The sequence below is a fragment of the Polyodon spathula genome, chromosome 29, assembly GCF_017654505.1.
Source record: "Polyodon spathula isolate WHYD16114869_AA chromosome 29, ASM1765450v1, whole genome shotgun sequence".
In the NCBI taxonomy this organism is placed as follows: domain Eukaryota; kingdom Metazoa; phylum Chordata; class Actinopteri; order Acipenseriformes; family Polyodontidae; genus Polyodon; species Polyodon spathula.
The window spans coordinates 7150718-7171244 of record NC_054562.1 but is presented as its reverse complement, the minus strand read 5'-3'; the positions used below and the strand labels follow the sequence as shown (position 1 = coordinate 7171244).

Below are 20527 nucleotides of genomic sequence, written 5' to 3'. Positions count from 1 at the left end.
AGAGTAGCTCTAATTGTAAGCCACTGCCAGTACTATACATCCCAGAATCAAAGCATCCGTTTGCACACTGACATGCATCTTCTTAAAGCGCAAAGACAGAAATACCCCCAGAAATACACACCTACCAAGAGAGCTTGGTTGAGTTTTAAGATGGTAACTTTTCCCATGCTGGTAGTCTACTGAAGACATCAAATGAAATGCCTTTTCTCTATCGATCTCAATTAGCACGCCATTAAACATCAGATCCATCTTTTGAAACAGGTTTTATTCTAGATGAATTTCTAAAATGTGCTGGATCTTTGTGTTTGCTCCGTCTAGTCACTGGAATAGACTGTGTGGCTGACCCCTTTCACCCAGCAGGAAGGATGTGGTCTGTATGTGGTCCGACTCAGTCTCCTAGTGTGACTGCACACTCTAACCCTGCTATAGCAAACACAGGAATACACAGCCTCAGATATGCAGACCCTTGCGGTGCTGGACAATGCAGCTCTAGTGCCGATCAGGTCACAGGAAAATAAAGGGCTTGACTGTCAAGCAGACGTGACATTTCTGTGTGGCTGTGCAGCTGTACAACCTCTTTCAACTTTTAAAAACTTTCAGCGCAGGTCAAAAATTCCAGGTTAAATTCCTTTTTTCGTGTCTAGTTTGATTTAGTCTTCACCTCCTAACCCTGGTAAATGGCCATCGGTCTCCTCTGTAAACAAGGGGCACAGAGTATCCACTCTGTAAAGGCTGGCTACAGCACTGTCAGTAGGGTGTGAGGCCCCCATGGGCTGTCCAGGCTGCATTGATCTTTATAAATCTGATAGATCACATGTCATGACTGACACTGCCTGCCAACAGGGAGCTGCACCTCACAAGATTTGTATAAAAAATATGCATCCTCTGCTACATTGCATATGCCTTTCGAATTGCCGTTTGGGAGATTTGTTTAAAGAAAACGGCCAACAACGTGAGAATGAGGTGCTGTTTGCAATGCATTTTGTCAAAAGGTTCAGTCCAACGTTGGATCTTAGATGTTCCACAAGGGCAAAGGTTGTAAAAGTGTATACAGCTATACTATCCACTAAACACAAAGGATTTTGGCATGGTACTTGATAAATGGGAAACACTGCAACTTCTATCAGCTGGTATCTAAGCAACCAAACAGAGGAATTCTAGAGCAGGGGTGTCTCCCAGTGGCAGGAAGGCTCGGTCTCATTAGAATGTACAGTTCTTCATTGTCCCATTTCACTGGGGAGTTCTCACTGTATATGTGACTTACTGCACGGCCAGGCCCCATATCATCTCTGAGGCTGGCACTGTATGAGAAGAATCAGGCTTTGTTTGAACTTGAGTGATTATCCATGCAATCAGTAACAATACTAATAGCTTGTTTTAGTCAGAGTTGCCGTTAGTTCAAAAGTCAACTGGTTTTGGGGGATTGCAACTCCAAGCATGCATTAAACTTTACAAAGTCAGCTGTAGTTTTCCCTCCTGTCAACTGTAACGTGAGCCAGCTGGACTTACAGCACACAGCTCACACATTGACTTTGTTCCCAAGCTTTGTGATACATAATTGTTTCACACTGAGTTAACTGGTTGTTAAAACAGGGTGTTCTGGTAAAATACCATTAATGCACAGCATGACGGACCAACAAAAACCCTGCCATGTGTAGCACACTCTTTATACGCAATTACCTATTCATTTAAATTAGATGCGTATTAACTGTTAATTGAGATGCAATAGTAAATGTAACCATATAATAACGGCATTCTCCGTTATTATTTCAAAACTTAACTACCAATGTTTAGCATAGCTGTCTTAAATGTTTGTTGGCGCTGTCAATATGTCTTAAACATATTCAGCATACATATGAAATATTGCATATATACTTTACAGTGCCTCACAGGGATTTATTTAACAGGACAAGCACTATCTAACCAGTGGATGGGGAATATCCCTGAGCGCGTAAACGGTAATAATGGATGAGTACGAACGCCCGCAAGCCTTTATAAACTTTGCCCACCATATCCTGACTTTGTTTTTCATTACGGTGTGATGTACAGTGTATTGCAAAAACACAATCTGGCCGTTCAGTTTTGCGCATGCCAAACGGAGATGCTGGATTGTTGATCTGGGAAAGCGACCAGTGTTACAACTTCACGAGAGACAGCGTGTTTCAGTGCCGAGGAAATTGCTTCACAGAAGGGGAAGGGTTAATACAAACGCCACAACCACCTACTCCTTGTCCTGCCTTGTGAACCCGGATTGCTGACATAATATAATTCATAATCCGTTGCCTATAGAGTTTCAGTCCCAGAAGGTCTGAAATTAAACGCACCTAGCAGATGTCGTTGAAAGAAAGGCAAGTGAGTCGGGGGCCCGCGGTTTGTTGAAGCCAGCCAAATACTTTTCCCGGAGTTTAGTGTCATTTCATGATGTACAGTATGAAGAATGGATTTTCTGTGCTACACGGTCTTTGCTTCGGGCTATACTCACGATTACAGCTTTCTTTGTTCATAAACGCGACTGAACACCATTCCTGGCGGAGAGCGCAATTTTACACTGCTCTCCACAAGCACGTCGAATCTAGCAGGCGTAACTGCACAGTGGCGGATGCTAAAGACATGCTGTCCAGTCTTTTTAAAACGTTTTCTCCCCCTTTCTAATTATTGGGGAAAAGATGGACTATGTTTCCCTGTCAAAATGATGTGTAGGATTAGTAAGGCTGGTGCTTTTATAAGATCTCCATAGCTGTGATCTTATCTTGATTTAACGTAGACGTTGGCAGAAAAACCGTGCACGATGCAGTAAACAGTAGACTATCGCAACTGTCTTGCTATGTGCTAAAACTTAAACACATTCACGTCGCATTCATTTAATAAGAAGTAAACGAGTGTCTTGCAGTCAGAAAGCGATGTTCGTGTGCAAAATATGTTTTATTCCCAGTTAGATCCATCGCACAATTAGTGTTCATCTCAAGGGTTACACAATCAGAGCTCCAATGATAACAGACTAAGAAAACTCTGAACCTTTCTGCTGCAAATTTACACAGATTATGTCTAGGCATTAGTCTATTGTATTAAAAAATATAGGCATATATATATATATATATATATATATATATATATATATATATATATATATATATATATATATATATATATATATGACTATATGTGTGTATTGTTCAAACTAAAGAGAGCACATACATCATAAATACATACAAATTATTATTTGATTCAAGAAAAAAATATTTAAAACGCGCACACATACCTTCAAATATATACAGCCAGATCACTTGTCTTGCCCAAGTCTCCTGTATCGCCCTGAATTCCTCATAACACTTGGGTTACACTGTTGCAATGCACGTCTGCAGTGTCCTTAGTCCTTTCTTTTCCATTCCAGCCTTGAAGTTCTTTTGTAACTTTCACCACCTCCCCAAATTTCACTGGAGTTGCAGGCGAATCCACGCCCATTAGAACACCCCTTCGCTCGGCAGGAAGAATGACCTCACCATGGCCACTGGCTCTTTGGTGGATGGAACGGGAGACCTTGCCGGGATTCCGAGGAAATCTGTGACTGGCACCCGGCGCGCACTGCAGACCTGTCAAGAGCAGAAGACAGCTAGATAAGCCATCAAGCCATTCCACAAACAGGACGGCGCTCAACAAACTATTCGCATAATCACGATCACATAACATGAAATACAGCCATTGGTCAGATGTATTGTTTTTCTGTCGATTAAAAGAACTACATTTGTTGATAATTATACATATGTTTACATATGTTTATATATATATATATATATATATATATATATATATATATATATATATATATATATATATATATAACTAACTAACATTTTCTGTGGAGTATCTTGTCACGCAAAATCTTTTACCCACAAGACAAGAAGAAGAAAAGCAGATGGTAATTTTCCAATTCTGGTTTTCTGAAACAGCATAGCATTATCCCGCGCTCTGCGCTCTGCGCTGTAATTTGCCTCTGCAACGTAATCATTTCCTAAGCATTGTTTGTTTTTTTCTTTCTTCCAAGCAGATACCATGCAATTTCTTATTTCAGTGCTTCCTTTCCAAATTACCCCAAACTAGCCAAGTGAAAACACACATATATAATATATAACAATGGCGTAATCTATATATATATTATATATATATTATATATATATATATATAGTATTATATATATATATAATATATAATATATAGATTATATATATATATATTACATGACTCTCTGAGACTTAGACACGTAAAAGCTGATAGTAACAGTGACTCAAAAGCCATTTATAGGACAGTGAAACTGTATGGGAATGTATGACAGTGATTGAGTTCTTAAGCTGTTTCAGTTACTTTACTGTAAACTTTAAAACACTAATAAACTAATGCAACATATTACTGAATTGTGCATCGTTTTTTGTTTTGTTTTTTTTTTAAATTCTGCCTTCGACACAAATGTTATGTCTATTTTTTTTTATAGGATAATAAGAAAAAAATAAATCATTTTGATGTTTTTTGACATTGTAAAATAAACCATTATATAATAATACGTTTTTTTTTTCTTTCTCAAAGATCCAACTTCCTAACGTTTAGCACGCCTTTGTCAGGGGAAAAGTGTGCTTGAAAACAAACACTGGAGGTATTTATAGGCTTTTGATGCCATGGAAACCATACATTTATTTCTCTTTAAATCTAATGTCTTTGTGGCATTACCGTAAATATAATCCACTTGCTACCAATGCGGAATGACTGAGTGACATTTTCTCTTCATTTTACCCTCAAAATTATGCTTCTGGCTGAGGGTTGCCAAGGACAGCACTGCATATAATACTGTGCCAGTCACCACTCAGGAAAATAGAGAATACATGCCCCACCAAGTCATTCAGCATTGAAAGTAGTTTAATCCTATTTCGGGTGCCATTGAATTTATGGGACGGATTGCTCATTAAAACCCCTAGCTTATTTTTAAAGAGGATACAATGACCTATTCAGAGATACCCGGGTATTTAGTAAGGGGTCTGAGTGAGGAGAAATTAGCAATACAATCCCCAATCCGCACCCCTAGTCCTGCAGGAAATCATATGTTGTGTCTAAACTTTTACGCATAGTGTACTTCGCTGCAAGCACACACTTTTAATGTACAACAAACTGATTTGCAATACTCAGTTTTGCCACTAGAGGGCAAAGAACAGCATCCCAACTGTGAGCACATATCGCATGTCTGCCCTCTTGTGGACGTATTGGTTTACTGCAAGGATCCCGTCTGTGTTTTGGGTTTTCGTGTAATTCTTTTGCAGGTCATTATCGAATCCGGGCAATTCCTAGTATGAACTACCACTATATCCAAACGCAAGATAAGTATTTTAAATGGGTAGGTTAGGATAGGTAAAATACAGTATGAGCCCATTTGAATGAGCAATGCGTACTATATATTCAGTATTATTGTATTTAGCCCTAAACGTATCAAGATCTCTCAAATAAAACCAACCGAGAGCCCTCAATCAAAGTCCTGCAGACTGCTCACTTGCTGACGTCATGAATGAAACTGCTATCCAACTGGAAACGTACTGTGATCCTTGGAAACAGACTTGCAAAATGAAGATCTGTCGTACTATGCAGAATTCGCATTCGGGGTGCCAGTAATACCACGCAAAGAACAGCCTGCTTTCGCAGAGAAGGAAGTGTGCTGTAGGTGTTAGCTTGCTGTCCAGTCCCTGGATGTTACCAGCATGCCTCGTTTGATGTGTTAAGTGATAATAAACACTCAACTGAACGCCTCAGGTCCGAGAACAAACAAACGCAGCGGCACCATAAGCTCCCTAAACGCAGCTATTAAAACAGTTCGAGGTTCGGGAGATGCGACACCCTTGATCTCTCACCGCGCATGTGTCGCGATTCACTGATCCACACCCTCGGGTCGGCTTGTACCAGCCTCCTTACCTTAATGAAAGGAAATCTCCAATCCTCATTAAGTGAGGTGGGATATGTATTTCACTTCAATGGGGGGCAAGACGCAGCTTGAGCTCAGAATGAAAACATTCATGGCAGGAAAAGAAAAGAGGCGGCATATGGCATCAATCTTGTTAATCCCCGCGTCATATTAGCAGGTCAAATAACGCTATTGAGTGCTATTGAATTACCGTGTTCTCAAGCTTAGGGTATAATTAATATCATCACATAACTATACACCTGTTCTTTGAAGAGGATCTCTGTTGAAACTTTTAAAAAAATGGTTACAAATATGAGAGAACAACTTGGATAACGGTAGGGGAATATTTTGGCGTCTGATACGCTATAATTAACCATGGTGCATTAAAACCAAACATTGCATTGACATTTCTTTAGCACTCGCTATAGGGACAGATGAGCAACTGCGTTTGCCACGGATAAAATTCATACAGACAGTAAGAGATGGGGGTGCAGTCTATTATTGGTCCGCTAGATGGCGCTTCATTAACTTAGTTTGTAAATTCCTGTGAAATTTGGACTGCTATAAAACGAGATTATATTATTACGCTTCATATTTTGAAAGACAAGACTTAAATGTCTTTCAATGTGCATGGATAAGCAAAAGCAATAATTTTCCAGCAACAACATAGTCAATTGTTCGCATGGCACACTGTAGCTATACCTACAGCCGAGGTTTTCAGCTAAGACAAATTCTTATCATCACGCCAAAGTTAAGCTTCTGTCAGAATGATTGACGGGAGGAAAGATCAGTGAAACCGAGATACCTTTGTGCAGCTCGCATGAGTAACCGTCACAGGAGAAGGTCAAAGGCCTCGATTCCTTTCTCTGACCCTATCCGACTTTCTGTGTGCTTTTCCAGAGCTTATTGCGTACCTGAACATGCAAACAAACACTAACATATAAACACTGCCTTTGAAAGCTGACGAGCCGATCAAAGCATCCGGAGTGAAGAGAAAAGCGACGGTGTGCTGAGATTTACTAGGTTATCATCCGCCGTTTGTTTACACAGGTAATCCCCACCTGTGGGTTCTCACTGCCTAGGAGTCAGTGCTGCAGTGCGATCCTCTGATCTAATACAATAACCCTATAGCACAATGCAACACGCTTCATCAATGCTGCAACCAGTAGGTTTGTTCCCCCACTTTGTATAAAATGATCAAAGGTTTGACAACAAAGAAAAATTACTCATTTCTATTTTTTTTAGTACTAGTACTTTTCTTACTCGTTTTTAAATATACAACACACAGATCTATTGAGAAGCAAGAATACCCTTTCAGAGAGGAACAAAACAGACATAAAAGGGTGTAAAACTAGCAAGAAACCAATAGAAGGCGCTCCATTGTTCTTTAAAGCAGTGCCACATGCACAACATCACTTAAGCATCTGATGTAAAAGCGACTTGGACAGTAAGTGCCAGAATGGATTCATTGCACAATGGTCTTTGTACCTACAAAGCAAGAGCACAACTGAATAAAGAAAAATACAAAACCGTTGAAAATGACACAAAAGAAAACCCAGACCAAAAACATTAACTGCATTTTATTACAGTCGAATTCTGCATTCCTATTTTGAGAGAGAAAAAAAATTTGGACGACGACACACTTTTCTGAGCAAATGATAAATTAATTTAAATACAGTCCTTTATAAATACAGCAGTTTATTTCACCACCTATTTAAAAAAATAAAAACTAAAATAAATGTGTATTATTAGAGCAGTGACACTGGTGCTTCAGAAAACGAAGCTACATCTAGTTTATTAATAATAATATAAATAAACAAACAAACAAACAGAAGCAGATGAGCCATTCCAAGCACAACAATCAGTCACCAATATCACTAACAGCACATTCATGATATGCAATGGTGATGGTCCAGTAGTCCGATATTGATCACTTATCCAATGCAATGCGTAACCTTTTCACAATTTACTATTTAAAAAAAAAAAACCAAAAACACACACATCAAATATGCACATACTGGAGTTCACAGAAACATCTTCAAAACCACTTTTAACTGGACAGGGATGTTAAAAGGCAGGTTTTAAAAAAAAAAAAAAAGTTTGCATCATCCACAATAAGAAAGTTTGTGGAGAAGGAATTGTTCAAGAAAAGTTCCACTGAATCCAGAGCTGTGTAAGTTCAATGTGCATCTCATTGGCACACAGATCACTGCGGGGGTAAAAAGCAATCACGCCCCCAGGTGTACAGACTGCGTGCGTTTCATCCACGTGGGAATCGTGCAGCCGACCAGCGCAGCCCCGCTTGCTCTTGAACGGCTGTGGTTTCTGGAAGCTGCTGGTTACAGAGTGCCTGGCATCTTCATCGCCGCCGCCCCCCCCTCCTCCATCCACAGTGCCGACGAGGACGTGCTGCGCGGCATGCGGCGGTGAATACGGCGCAGGCGCAGCAGGTACAGCAGGATGGACAGCAGGACGACCAGGAAACACACCAGGAATAAATAGTGGTTGTAAACGAAGGAGAAGCCCCTCCAGTGATAATGGCTTGCTTTAAAGTTCTCTTGTTGAATGTCCCTAAAAAAAAACAAAAAAAAAAGAAAAAAATATATATATATATATATATATATATATATATATATAGACACACACACAAAACACGCACACTCAAATTCTGTGGAGTAGAGAAACGTTCTGGATGATGTCCCTAAAATGCTTTCTTTGAGCATTTTACAGCACTGGACCCTAGTTATCCCTGGATTACAAAAACAAGCGTTCTTGGCTTTTGGCTAATGCCTTTGTCTATGCTGTTATTTGTCTAGCGGTTGCCCTCTCTCCCTCCGTCTCTCTTCTATGTGCTGGCACCCGAGAAGTTCTAAAAACTTTTTTTGGGGGACGAGGGTTAAAGGCGATGCATATATTCAAAGGCAGCAGCTGAAGTCAATGCAGGGACTGCTGCTAGCGGCTCCAGGGAGAGTTATGTTCAGAATGCTATTTCTTTACCGGAGAGGCAAGAACCTTGTTCTGTACAGGATGGCCCCGAGGGTCCACTGTACTTCTTTATCATAGACCAGCAGAGCAGTCTTCAGATTCCTGTAGTTTTCTGGGAAGGAGAATCCTGTGTGGAAAACCTCATGCATCCAGGCAGATTTAAAACACTGGTACCTGGAGCAGAAAAACATAGAACACACCTTAAGAGCCGCACAGAGCGTATCTCTATTAGCCTTGGTTATTGATCCTTAAATATTTATACAATTTCAGCGTTGGAAAGACTACTATTTCGTGTTAGTTTCACCAATTCCAGGTTTTAAAAGAAGCTTGATTAGCCACAGTGTATAGGTTACAAGCTCTGGTGTGTCATCCTAAACTGAGGAATGGATCAAACCGCTGTGCAACAGGAGTCTTTATTTCCATCCCTGAATTTTGATGTGCAAGCCATTTGTGGTCCTTTGTTTCACCTAAACACAAAACTTCACAAAGTCACCTTTAAGATCTTTAACTCATTAGTGCTGCTGATGAAGCCTGTAGTATCTCTAGTGTAGAACTTACTTCAGTCTGTGAAGATCAGCATGCGATGCATACAGGCCGCGATCGAACCGCTCTTTCAGCGTTGTCCACTTGGTGGCGCAGTAATTCTGCAACAACAGTAGATCTTGATTTCAACAATGCACGAAAGTTACACAAATACCCCCATTACAGGCAATAATAACCATAGATGGCAACAAGCAGTTTGAACTGCTCCAGGCTGAATTATTAATTAGACACGCATTTTTACAGCACGCTCAGGTGCAGACGCTCAAGCAAAGTTTCATAAACATTGGGAAGAGAGGTTTTGAAGATCTAGCCTTCCAATAAGAGGCCATAACTCCTGCTAAAGCAGGTCACCTAGATTCTGAACCCCTCAATAGCATGTACTAAGGAATGAGCATTTCAGCAGGTTTAAAAGGCACCTTTAACAGGGTGCGGTCTGGATGAGAAGAATGTGCCATGCAACTGACCACACAGCTAAAGATACACACCACTGATTTCAGTGATCTGGTTTTGCTGCGGGAGTGAGTGGAGCAGACCTGGATTCGATTTCAATTGTAATTGTGCAATTCACAATTGCAATTACAACAAAACTTGGCGCAATTGTAATTAAACCATATAAATGATCGACTACAGTTCAATTACACATTTGTCATTCGATCGTTATTCTTGTATTTAATAACTTTTGGTGACCCCATTTGCTGTATTTGTACCTGAGATCATTGCTCAGTTATTTAGAATAAACAGAGTCGACACCTTAAATGTGTGTGATGTTTTACGTAATGTTTTATTGTAATTGTAATTATAATTGCAATTACTGCAGCACAATTGTAACTAATTGTAATTTAACAAAATAGAATTAGAATTGCAATTTCAGCATGCAACTCTGCTGTAATTGGTGCAACTGATCCCAGGCCTGGATCACTGTCTTTGACATTAAGCCCTAATCCCTCTAAAGCCCGGACTGCCCATTGTGACAAACAGGTTTGACTGGTTCAGACTTTGTAAAGTGATGCACAGGATTCCATTTTCAATATTCCGTTGCGTGTGTTCTGTTATTCTCCATCGTTACTTCTGCTTGGATCATTATTTCCAGACTTACTAACTAGTCCTGCAAGTCCCTTTTTCACCACCCAGAACATGAATTTCTGTATGTCTCCTATAATACCTATAGATCACAGCTGCCCCGGTGCATTCCTACTTCCTATAAACCACCTCAATTCAGCTTTTACAGTGGCTGAAAAAAAATGGTTAGAAATAACAGCGACAATACATAATAGGATGATCAGGTAAGAAATTAAATATGAATTATAAAGTATCCTTTCTCTTATCTGGATTTATTTTTGTTTTGTTTCTTGTTGGTGGCTTCTCTACCTTAGCAGCATTGGTGTACTTTGTAACGTTGTAATTCCCCCCCATGCGCAGAACGTCTTCAGTACAGTAGTAGAACTCGGAGAATCCATAGAACTCGCTGTTCTGGTAGTCTATGGGGGGCTGGTATACTCCATTCAGGGAGGACTGGGTCTCGTTGGTCTTGTTCATAAAAGGCTGGATCAACACCCGACAGCGATCAAAGTCCCCAGTGCCACGGAGCAGCAGAGTCTTTCCGTTGTGTTGGATTTCGTCGACGACATCCAGGGGCAAGCAAGGGTCCAAGTAAGGGGACTCTGACGTCTCTCCTGTATGTTTTCCTAAAAGACTACACAAAAACAGACATTTTATATACAGGGTATGTCTTTGGGGATAGTACAACAGCACAGGTGGCGAGGGGCTGGATGGATGCCTACCTGTTTTCAAGCCCGGTCTTGGCGATGATGCTCTCCTCGTATCTCTGGCGGGCAGCGTTGCCTCCGAACCCCAGGAAGGTGGTCACATACACCCGGTACACATGCTCAGTGCGGTGAGCGTCGCAGCCCAGATTGAACTCAGCCAGCAAGTTTTTTGCCACTTCTTCCTGTGATGGGGCAACGGGCATCGCGTGAGATACAATAAAGACACGGAACTGTATGCTGCATTGTTCCTTTAAAAGCATTAGCAACAAACAGCACAGAACTGCAGCATGCCAACTTTGAAGACTGTAATGCTACCTTTCTGAAAAAAAAAAAACAGATTAGCTAGACCTGTTACTGAGATATCTACTGCTGAAGCAAAATAGGCAAAACCACAGCAGTGTATGTCTGGAACACTGCTGCCTTTCACATGAAAAACGCAGTGCCTGTGGCGCGGATGTTTTATGTCAGCTGCTGCAGATGGCCTTGTCACAACAGTTCTCAACATTCCCTTCTGACTAAACTAGAAAAATCCAGGGAATCTGTCTGCACCAGCGGACTGGTGCGCCATTACAAAAAAAATAGAAGACTGATTAAAAGACTGAAGTCTGGTGTCTTTCAGGCATCCAGTGGTGTCTGTGCTGCACAGACTATTAGACCAGTAAGCGTACTATCCATGCAGATAATATCAGACTGATATCCTTTGCAGGGAATTTCATGTTACTTGCAGACAGTTTTAGCTTTCAGCTGGTACAGCATTGCACGGTTTCAGATACGTACCAACTGTGGAATGCCCATTCTGCACACGTCTGTTGCATATTGTCACACTAGAGTTTTCCATTCCTGAACTGATGCAAACGATGGCGTATATTTAAGTGAAGGTACTTAGTTCCATTACTGTTTGGATCAATTGAACAGACCCCAGATCTGTTTCCCTGTGGTATTTAAAACTGTGTTATAAAGTGGATTTTAGATTCTACAGAAGACTACCATGGACGCCATGATCCATGCAGAGTGTAGCGTTCTCTCTCCGGGACTGAAGGGTAGGGTTTTGTTGTGTGCAGGGGGCATTTGTTCTACTCAAAAACAGTACTACTTCTGTATGAACATGGATTCACTGTATTCACATCACATGTTCTACCAATAAATATACCACCTTTTAAAGATAGCCCAATCACTCCCTATAGGTCTAATTCAGTTGAACCGTTTGGTTAAAATTCTGTGATTCTAGTAGAACTCCACTTCAAGGGCAGCCTCCTAGACAGTATGCATAGCAGTCGTCACAAAATGTGCGTCTTTCTCTTAGTGCCTGGACTAGTGTAAGCGCAGAGTTTATAAAGTGTGTTTTACAGGTTCATGCTCGAGTGGTTCCCAATGTGCTCCTTGCAATGTTTTAATTGCTTTTTCAATCCATTCGAGCCTATTTATATCTGCTGTGCAGCAGAACGTATGCATTACTGTGCTAAAAAACGAGTGCGCGTTTGAAAAGGAACATCTTCCAAGAACTAAAACACAATACATTCCTGCATCAGCTGTGCTCCTATTTTAAAATACTGAAATTATTTATGCTGTGTTAGTAAAAGCACAAAAACAAGAGCTTGGGAAGTTAAAGAAACGACACACCCAACAGGTGTAGAGCATGCTCTTTGCTTAGCTGCCATCAGAACTCCACAATCTGATCTCCAAATCTGTCCCTGTGCCGAGGGATTGAGGGACTCCGGTATAAGGCGAGAGGGATGGGAAACAATGGGTTGAGAAATGGATTGACCAAAAACAAGGAAATAATAATAAAAAAAATGTCTGGATAATAACCTGCTGTGAAGAGGCAAAGCTTACAGTTTTGGGGACTTCGTACGCGATCTGGGTGGAGACGCCACCCATATCCAGGACCCCAGCCGTGCGCTTTCGGATCACAGCCTCCTGGTTCTCACTGCCTGGCACCTGCACCTCCACCACCGTGTCATCTGAGGAGGAGAGGGATGGGGGGTGTGAGGCTTGCAGTTAATCAAAACCACGCTGCATTATTTATAGGGGTCTAAGTATCCGTTTCATATCCTGAATGTTTAAAAATATTGGATACGTTTGCTACCAATCAGAAAAGCTATCGTAAGAAGCCCTCGATTCATTTTTAGAAATGACTGCAGCAAGTATTTGGTGTAGAAGTTTATAACATTTCATTGTCTATGGGAAGAGAATGTAAAATAATGAGGAAGAATGCATGTGAAATAAAATTGACTGAATCTGTACCACTATGAAAACACTGAGGCCATATTATACCTGCATTGACAAAAAAGTGAATATTTAAAACGTTTAACACTCCATTTGAACTCTGTTACCACCCCTGATTATTTCCCTATTCTATGGTTAAAGGAATCACAGAATTTAAATATTTACCATCTTCAATATGATCAAATCTTCCGAGCACAAAATTAATGCCAATCCATGCATAGACACCTATAATGTGGAAATAAAAGAAAATAATTCTTTTTTTTTTTTAAATATTAGCGTCTTATGCTGTACATTTGGCTTGATCCCAACCCAAACAGTCACACTTTTTTCACTTAGACATTTACCTAACATTTCCCATATTGGCATTAATCTTGCATTACTTAATGTTTCCTTAGGTAAGAGTACACAATCAATGCTAACAGGGGTATGTAAAACCATCCCGTAGACACTTACTGATTGTTCCAAAACTCAATCTGGTATCTAAACAATGGGAATGTAAAAACAAACATTTAAAAACTGGACTTAACAGGTTATACAGAATGTACTAAAAAATAAAACACGTTCAAGTTAAAACGCAAAATTAAAAAAAAATGCAATTAATACAGTTTAGTTTAAAAGTTTGGAGAACTAATATACTAAACTTGATCCACCCCTTACCGACAATGAAAAGCTTTATCACTGACCAACTTTCCGGTAGAAAACTTCCAATTGAGAGACGCTGGCTACGGTTTCTCTTACCCTCTTGCTTGCCGGATATAACCTCCACGTGAGAGTCTGAGAACAGGAAGTCGAAATGCACTGGGATATCAGTGCGGAGATCTTCCAGCAAGGCTTCCTGCTGACTGCGAACACACCAGACACACACATCTTACTGCCGCGTTCAGAAACACTCATCAACCTGCACCCCACAGCCTCAGCTGGACTCGATTTGAGGGGGGATAACCAAGGGTGGTGGAAGCAACCCGTGGCATTTCCTCAGTGCTGTAAAATGCTGTAATAAAATCCAGTTGCGTCTTATCCAAAAGCAACAATCAAATCAACCCAGTCACATTCAAGAAACAAACACCCGAGTGTTAATGCTAGTGTGCTTTCTCAATGTTAGAAAATCATGTTTAAAAATAATAATAATAATGTGGACACTATCTCTCAAATGCTGCTTCTAATGCATATATAGCTCTAGCTAAAAGGTTTTGCATCAACCTTTATATAGAATTAACAAATTTTGCTTCATACAGTCTGAATAATGTCAATATATTGAATTACACGCCGCTTTGTAGTTTTCTCATTTACTTAACGAAAAACAGACGCAAATTGATAAATGTGACATTTTAAAATCCAACATGAAACAATGTACTACTATTATGGCTTCCGGTAGAGTTTAGCAATATCACTGATTATATCATGTTAAACAGAAGAGCTAAAGTATGTTCATACATTTTATTGCATCTCAACCCTAAAATTCTAGGTGATGCCACAACTGTATATACCTGGAAGTATGTCAGCGCACACTGAAGGGTGCTGTCTCAATATGAGCAACCTATAAGAGTTGTCCCTGCATATAGCCATTAAAACCTTATGGTCTTAAACATTCAAAGAATACTGCAAGCAGCAACGGTGTCCTCTACATAGCATTATTGCATCGCATTGCAATGCATCCCTGATGTGCAACTGTGGCTTTCAAACCATGTGGTAATTATTGGTACACCATGTTAAAAACCTGTAGTGCAGGGGTCTCAATCCTCAGCCTCTTACCTCTCCGGCAGGACTCTCATGCCAGCGGTGCAGAGTATGTAGAGGGGCGACTCCTTGTGCTTCACCTTGGGGATGTGTTGAGACGCGAAGCTCAGGAGGGTGTAAATATAATCGCTGGCTTTTTCTGGGGTCATTGCCAGGTCTGAAATCCCTAGGAAAGAAAAAAAAAAAAAAAAGTTAAAAAAGAGGGGGAACCCAGAAGTGTGATTGCTTCCTAATAATGCTCACCCGTTATTCGACTGGAAAAAGGGGTTGCCGACTGAGCTTCTAGTGCTGCATCTAATAAAGCAGACCGGGGCAGGCTGCAGGACTCCTCGTGCGTGGAGTTGGGCAGACCTGCTGCTCTGCACTCCAGAGTTCTTACCTGGTTTGATTTTCATGACCACGGGCTTCCTGTTCTTGTCCCTCATCTGTTTGATGTCCAGCAGGTCATGTGGGTTCCCGTTGTGCCTTGGCCAGCAATACACAAACACTCGGGAGCCACTGCTGCCACAGTCCACTACGATGCCGTAGTTCAGGTTGGGGTTGCTGGTGTCTGTTGCTTCGACGTCAGTCACTTGAGCCAGGTACCTGCAAACAGAGGAACCCGAGTCACTGCAGTACAAGCAGGCGCTCCTTCTATAATGTACAGCTGTGGACACAAGTTTTGCATCACCTAGAATTTTAGTATTGAGACATTATAAAGTTTTCTGGTTTTAAATGAACAGAATTTAGATCTCTTATTTAATAAACTTATTAAGAAAACTACAAAACGGTACGTAATTCAATGTTAACGTAACATTATTCAGCAGGTTTTATTCCACCTTATGAAGAAAAAATAGTTAATTCTATAGGATAATGCAAAACTTTTGGCCATAGCGCTACAGTACACAAAAACCAGAATCCAGTTCGAATCAAACACAGAGGGTTCTGTTCTACCGAGATCGATGGCATATTGTTACCGATCGTGTATTGGTGTGCTCCTTGAAATCTTTAATGTGTTATTGGAGTCCCACAGAATCCATGTGTTCCTACCGCGTGTAGTTTTGAATTTGGCAGAATGAATTTGACCTCGTGGTTTTAAACTGTCGCTACAACACAGTCCAAAAAAACAACAAAAAACCCAGCTATTTTCTTTCTCCAGCAAATTAAGATTTTCGCATTTAAATCAGACTTACAGTATTATAGGCGTTACTAACCAGACATCATATCTGCTGCCATCACTGACCCTATTTCTAGAAGAAACAGCACCAATCTGTCTATACACAGACATTACTGTAAGCTTTCCAAAAATCCACTTGACACGCGAGCAGTGTGCAACATTTACACGTTTCACATTCATTTAAAAAGGCGTGCTAACAACAGCAAAGGCTGCAGACAGGCAGGCAGGCAGGCAGTATGCCAGCTTGGGCACAAAGCTCAACGTAACTCTGTAATCCTGAACACCGACCCTCCCTAGCAGAAATTGACAGTGCTTCATTGTGTGGTGGTTTTGTGATACTGGCTTCTCTTAAGAGAGAGATGAACCGAAACTATCAACCGCATTCAAAAAGGTGTCGTAATACTATACATATATACACATACACACACACACACACACACACAACAGACTGGTTACTTGGTTACTTTGCAAGCCCACATTGAAAATGTTACCCTGAACAGGATCGTGATCCTCAGAGCCTACCTGTGAAACTTGTTGTCTTTGTGTAGCCAGCCCTGCTTGTTCCTCCCCAGGACAAGGAAGAAGTACAGCAGAACCAGGAGCGCGATGCAGAGCCCGATCAGGATTATCTGGCGAAGGGCAGCGACGAGAATACGAGGGAACCCGACCGGCGCGATGCTGAAGTGCCAGGAGGCCGGGAACAAACAGGAAAAACTGCACCTGAAAGCAAATTGAAGCAAACACCATTACCAGCTACTCAACGAAGGCAAACATCAGAACAGCATCGGTTATAAAACTATTAGTAGACTAACAGCTTGTCTGGTAACTGTATTTCTGTCTTTTAAATGCAAGTAAAAGGACAGGATTGTTCCTATTTCAACTGGCGGTCCCTCTTCAGATCATTTTAATAGGCCGACATGACATCCTATGGGACAATTCCATGCACACCTTGATACCCCCATAGAAAAAAAAAAAAAAAGTATTTAGATCAACTTAATAATGGTTTAAGAGAATGAATTAGGTGTATCTGTACTTCACAGTTTTGTATCTATCAGGTTTCAGGGCTGTTCCCCAAATGTCTTCATTTCCTTACAGTGTATTTACTCAAGACAATCTGCACGGATGGAAACCAAACTCCTATTGCGTAGCAGTTTCACTCATTCCAGGTTTTGCTATGAGTGCGTAGGTAACAACAGCAGAACAAGTGTGTGTTTTATTATAGTAAAACCCGGGATTGGATCAAACTGCAATGCAATGGGAGTCTTATTTCCATCCCTCACCTGTAAATGCTGGGTAATAAATTGATTTGGATCCACCTACCTCACCATGATAGCGTCTCCTTTGATCAAGGCACTGGGAATAGAATGAGGGTTGAGCAACGTGTTTTGTCAAAACATCTTCACCGGTTTACAATACAAAGAACAGGGGACCTCCAAATGGACACCATCCTGAAACCTGGTGAAAGACATGGCCGTTAATGCATCATTTCCACTGCCTTTCCCCCCTATGTATAACAGAGCTGAACGGTCCGGACAAGGTGTAGCTGGGAGGTTTTTCCACTGACACTCAGCTATACCCAAGGCTACGATTGTGTCACCGCGGTGACTGAAGTTGTGAATTTGAATAAAGTCCGTGACATCTTGGAAAAGGATGTAGAAACTCATTTAATTAGCCGCTTCCTTTATTTCTAAAAAAATCCCTTTAGACGAATTGCTCTCGTCTACTTTCACCTGAAGAAGAGAGCACGGAGCTCTTGAAAGCTTGCGATTAATTATTGTTTAGTTAGTCCAATAAAATGTATCGCCTCTCCTTTACTTCGAAAACCACAACCGGTAAGACTTGTTAGCATTATGGTAGTCGCTGCGATTAAAAGTAATATAATACTGAAATACTAATAATAATAAAATAATAATAATAATCATCAAGTGAGTGGCCTACGACTTCGACACTATACTGTATCGAACACGCTACGCAGAACGGTTGATATTACGAATATAACTATTCCTCATTATAAGAAACGTGTAACGGTACAGCTTATGCTTTTACAACTAGCACAGCTGGGTTAACTAATGTTCCAAGTTAAAAACACAAATAAATATACTGATAATAACCTATCGGTCCTGTGTGACACACGGGCGCTGCGTTTCGACCAGGCAACGGCTACATACGTATTACACTGACCCCCAAGCACGCTGTTAAATGCGGGTGTCTCACCTGAACACCTGTGCAGAACCGGTCCCTGTGAAGCTGCTGATGTGTCACTTCGCAACCCCGCACACTCAGGTGTTTGCAATGACAAACTTCCTCCAGTGCAACCTACCTTGAACCTACCGCCCCCTGCTCTCACTGATAAAGCTAATCGGATAACCGCTGTCGCCCATCAGTTTGAAACTGACGCCATTGCGGCTCACCGCGGAGCCTCCGTCCCGAGTAAACTACAGAGAGCCCGGAGCCCACATGGCGAACCAGAGGGCAGTTTCACAACATCGTCCTAGAAGCGCTTCCTGCTTCCCAACACGCAAAACTCACCGGCAATCAATGTCCGGTCCAAAAAGAAAGAAAGAAATCAATACAGCAAGGACACAAAGCTCGTTTTATGATGCTAAATAAATAAATAAATAAAATGACCTCTCAACAGATGTTATTTTGTTTAGAAATCAGTCACGTTTTTGGACCATTAGTTTAGTTTCTATAGCAAAATTAAGGAAAACGCACACCTTGTCCCGATCAGTCTAGATATGGTTTACAGTAGGCACCTGTGCTGACATGCGAATATTCTTCGAATAGCCACACAATAAATTAAACTGATACAAACTATACATCATTTCGAGTTACATTGTGTAGCGTTTATTTCACCAGACCTGGCAACGCATGCGCAGCATGAGCTCTGTGCTTGAATGTTTGCGCATGCGCCAAAGACAACTTTATTGATTCAAAAAGAAAAAAAAAAAAAAAAAAAAACCCACGCTGCAGTATACACACAATGTTGAATTTCGTGTAGAGTTTGCGATTTAATCGGGTTCAGGTCTCAGATCTATCCGTTATTTTTAAAAAACATCGTATGTTTTGCATGTTGTTAGCCGACAAGTCCACATTTAACAAATCCTGGATATCATTAAGCAGACAACGTTGACAGTTCAGATAGTTTACATTCCCCAAAGGTAGTTTAAGCTGCTTACTTTTAAATGGAAGTTAGCGTGTAAACTAACACATGGTGCAGGCAACCAATTAACAAGAAGCTATGCTGAAGATAGAAATCCAAAAGGACGCTTTACTGTATCTCATGACTGGTCCTATCTGTAATGAGATATTTTGTAAAGTGAGATTTTGCAACAACTGCAATACTGGAGTCCTGAATCCTGGAGTAGCTGCTGGTGTTACAGAGTTGTCACTTTTTGGGTTTGTCAGTGTCAATGAAAATATTAAATGAGCAGATATGAACTGCAAGGAGCACGCAGCACATGGTGTGTAGGGATAATTGTATTATTCCGGCATTAACAAGGTCTCACGAAGGTTGGATTATGGATAGTTTTTTTTAAAGGTTTTTAATGCAGTAACTTCATTTTTGACAGCGTAGGCTATATTGAGGGAAAACCCTAAAATCAGATGATAACTCATACCTAAGGTTTCACAAACCCAGACTGGCACTAATATTTCACTATCCAGTATTACCTTAGGTACTGTAATCCAAGATTAGTGCTGATCAGGGGGCTAAGAAACCAGATCGTAACTTTGTAGATTTTTTAATTTTGCGTTTGTGGGCTGTTTGGAAACAGTACCAAATATCATCACAAGGGGGCGCTAAACTCCAACGAACCAATACAAATGCACAGTGAAGCCATCAGCATTCATACCGTCGGTGCTCTTCAGGTAACCAGTTACAGTAACACGTTACATTACTATGCATACCTTATAAACGTAATATTTTACTTTTGAAAGACTAGAATCTTAAAGTAAATTGATTACCAAAATGAAAGTACTTTGCATAAGATTTCTAGGTGACACACTGATGGACAGAGTTACAGACAGACAGAGAAACCAATATACCCTCTGAATCTGATGCTCAATAACTGATGCTGAATAATCCGAGCATCAAAGTTTATGGCAATCGGATAAGCGATTCTCCAGATATATGGAACAATGTGTAGTGTGCCTTATCTTTTTGCAGTTTTCCCAAAC

General features: G+C 40.8%; 2 protein-coding genes across 9 annotated transcripts in view; both read right to left on the bottom strand.

The window, feature by feature from the left end:
• Nucleotides 1–3504, bottom strand: part of LOC121302433 (lysyl oxidase homolog 2B-like) — a 38684-nt gene extending 35180 nt beyond the window's left edge. Inside the window, exon 1 of the mRNA XM_041232405.1 lies at nucleotides 3260–3504. The gene's annotated coding sequence lies outside the window, so the exon portion shown is untranslated. The remainder of the gene's footprint in view (nucleotides 1–3259) is intronic.
• A 3996-nt stretch (nucleotides 3505–7500) lies between these two features.
• LOC121302434 (ectonucleoside triphosphate diphosphohydrolase 4-like) lies at nucleotides 7501–19205 on the bottom strand. Of its 8 annotated transcripts, none has more exons than XM_041232409.1 (13): nucleotides 19105–19205; nucleotides 17669–17803; nucleotides 16871–17068; nucleotides 15572–15777; nucleotides 15208–15358; nucleotides 14113–14297; nucleotides 13621–13680; nucleotides 13039–13190; nucleotides 11245–11411; nucleotides 10832–11156; nucleotides 9479–9564; nucleotides 8933–9094; nucleotides 7501–8506 (listed from the first exon to the last, which is right to left on the bottom strand). In XM_041232409.1, exons 2-13 carry the CDS (start codon nucleotides 17674–17676, stop codon nucleotides 8275–8277), a joined length of 1932 nt encoding a protein of 643 aa, XP_041088343.1. In that variant the 5' UTR covers nucleotides 17677–17803; nucleotides 19105–19205; the 3' UTR covers nucleotides 7501–8274. The 8 variants fall into 8 exon arrangements, with proteins under 8 accessions (XP_041088343.1, XP_041088341.1, XP_041088345.1 ...); XM_041232407.1 differs by having other exon boundaries at nucleotides 19066–19202; XM_041232411.1 differs by lacking the exon at nucleotides 19105–19205 and adding an exon at nucleotides 18669–18791.
• Between the last annotated feature and the right edge of the window lie 1322 nt (nucleotides 19206–20527).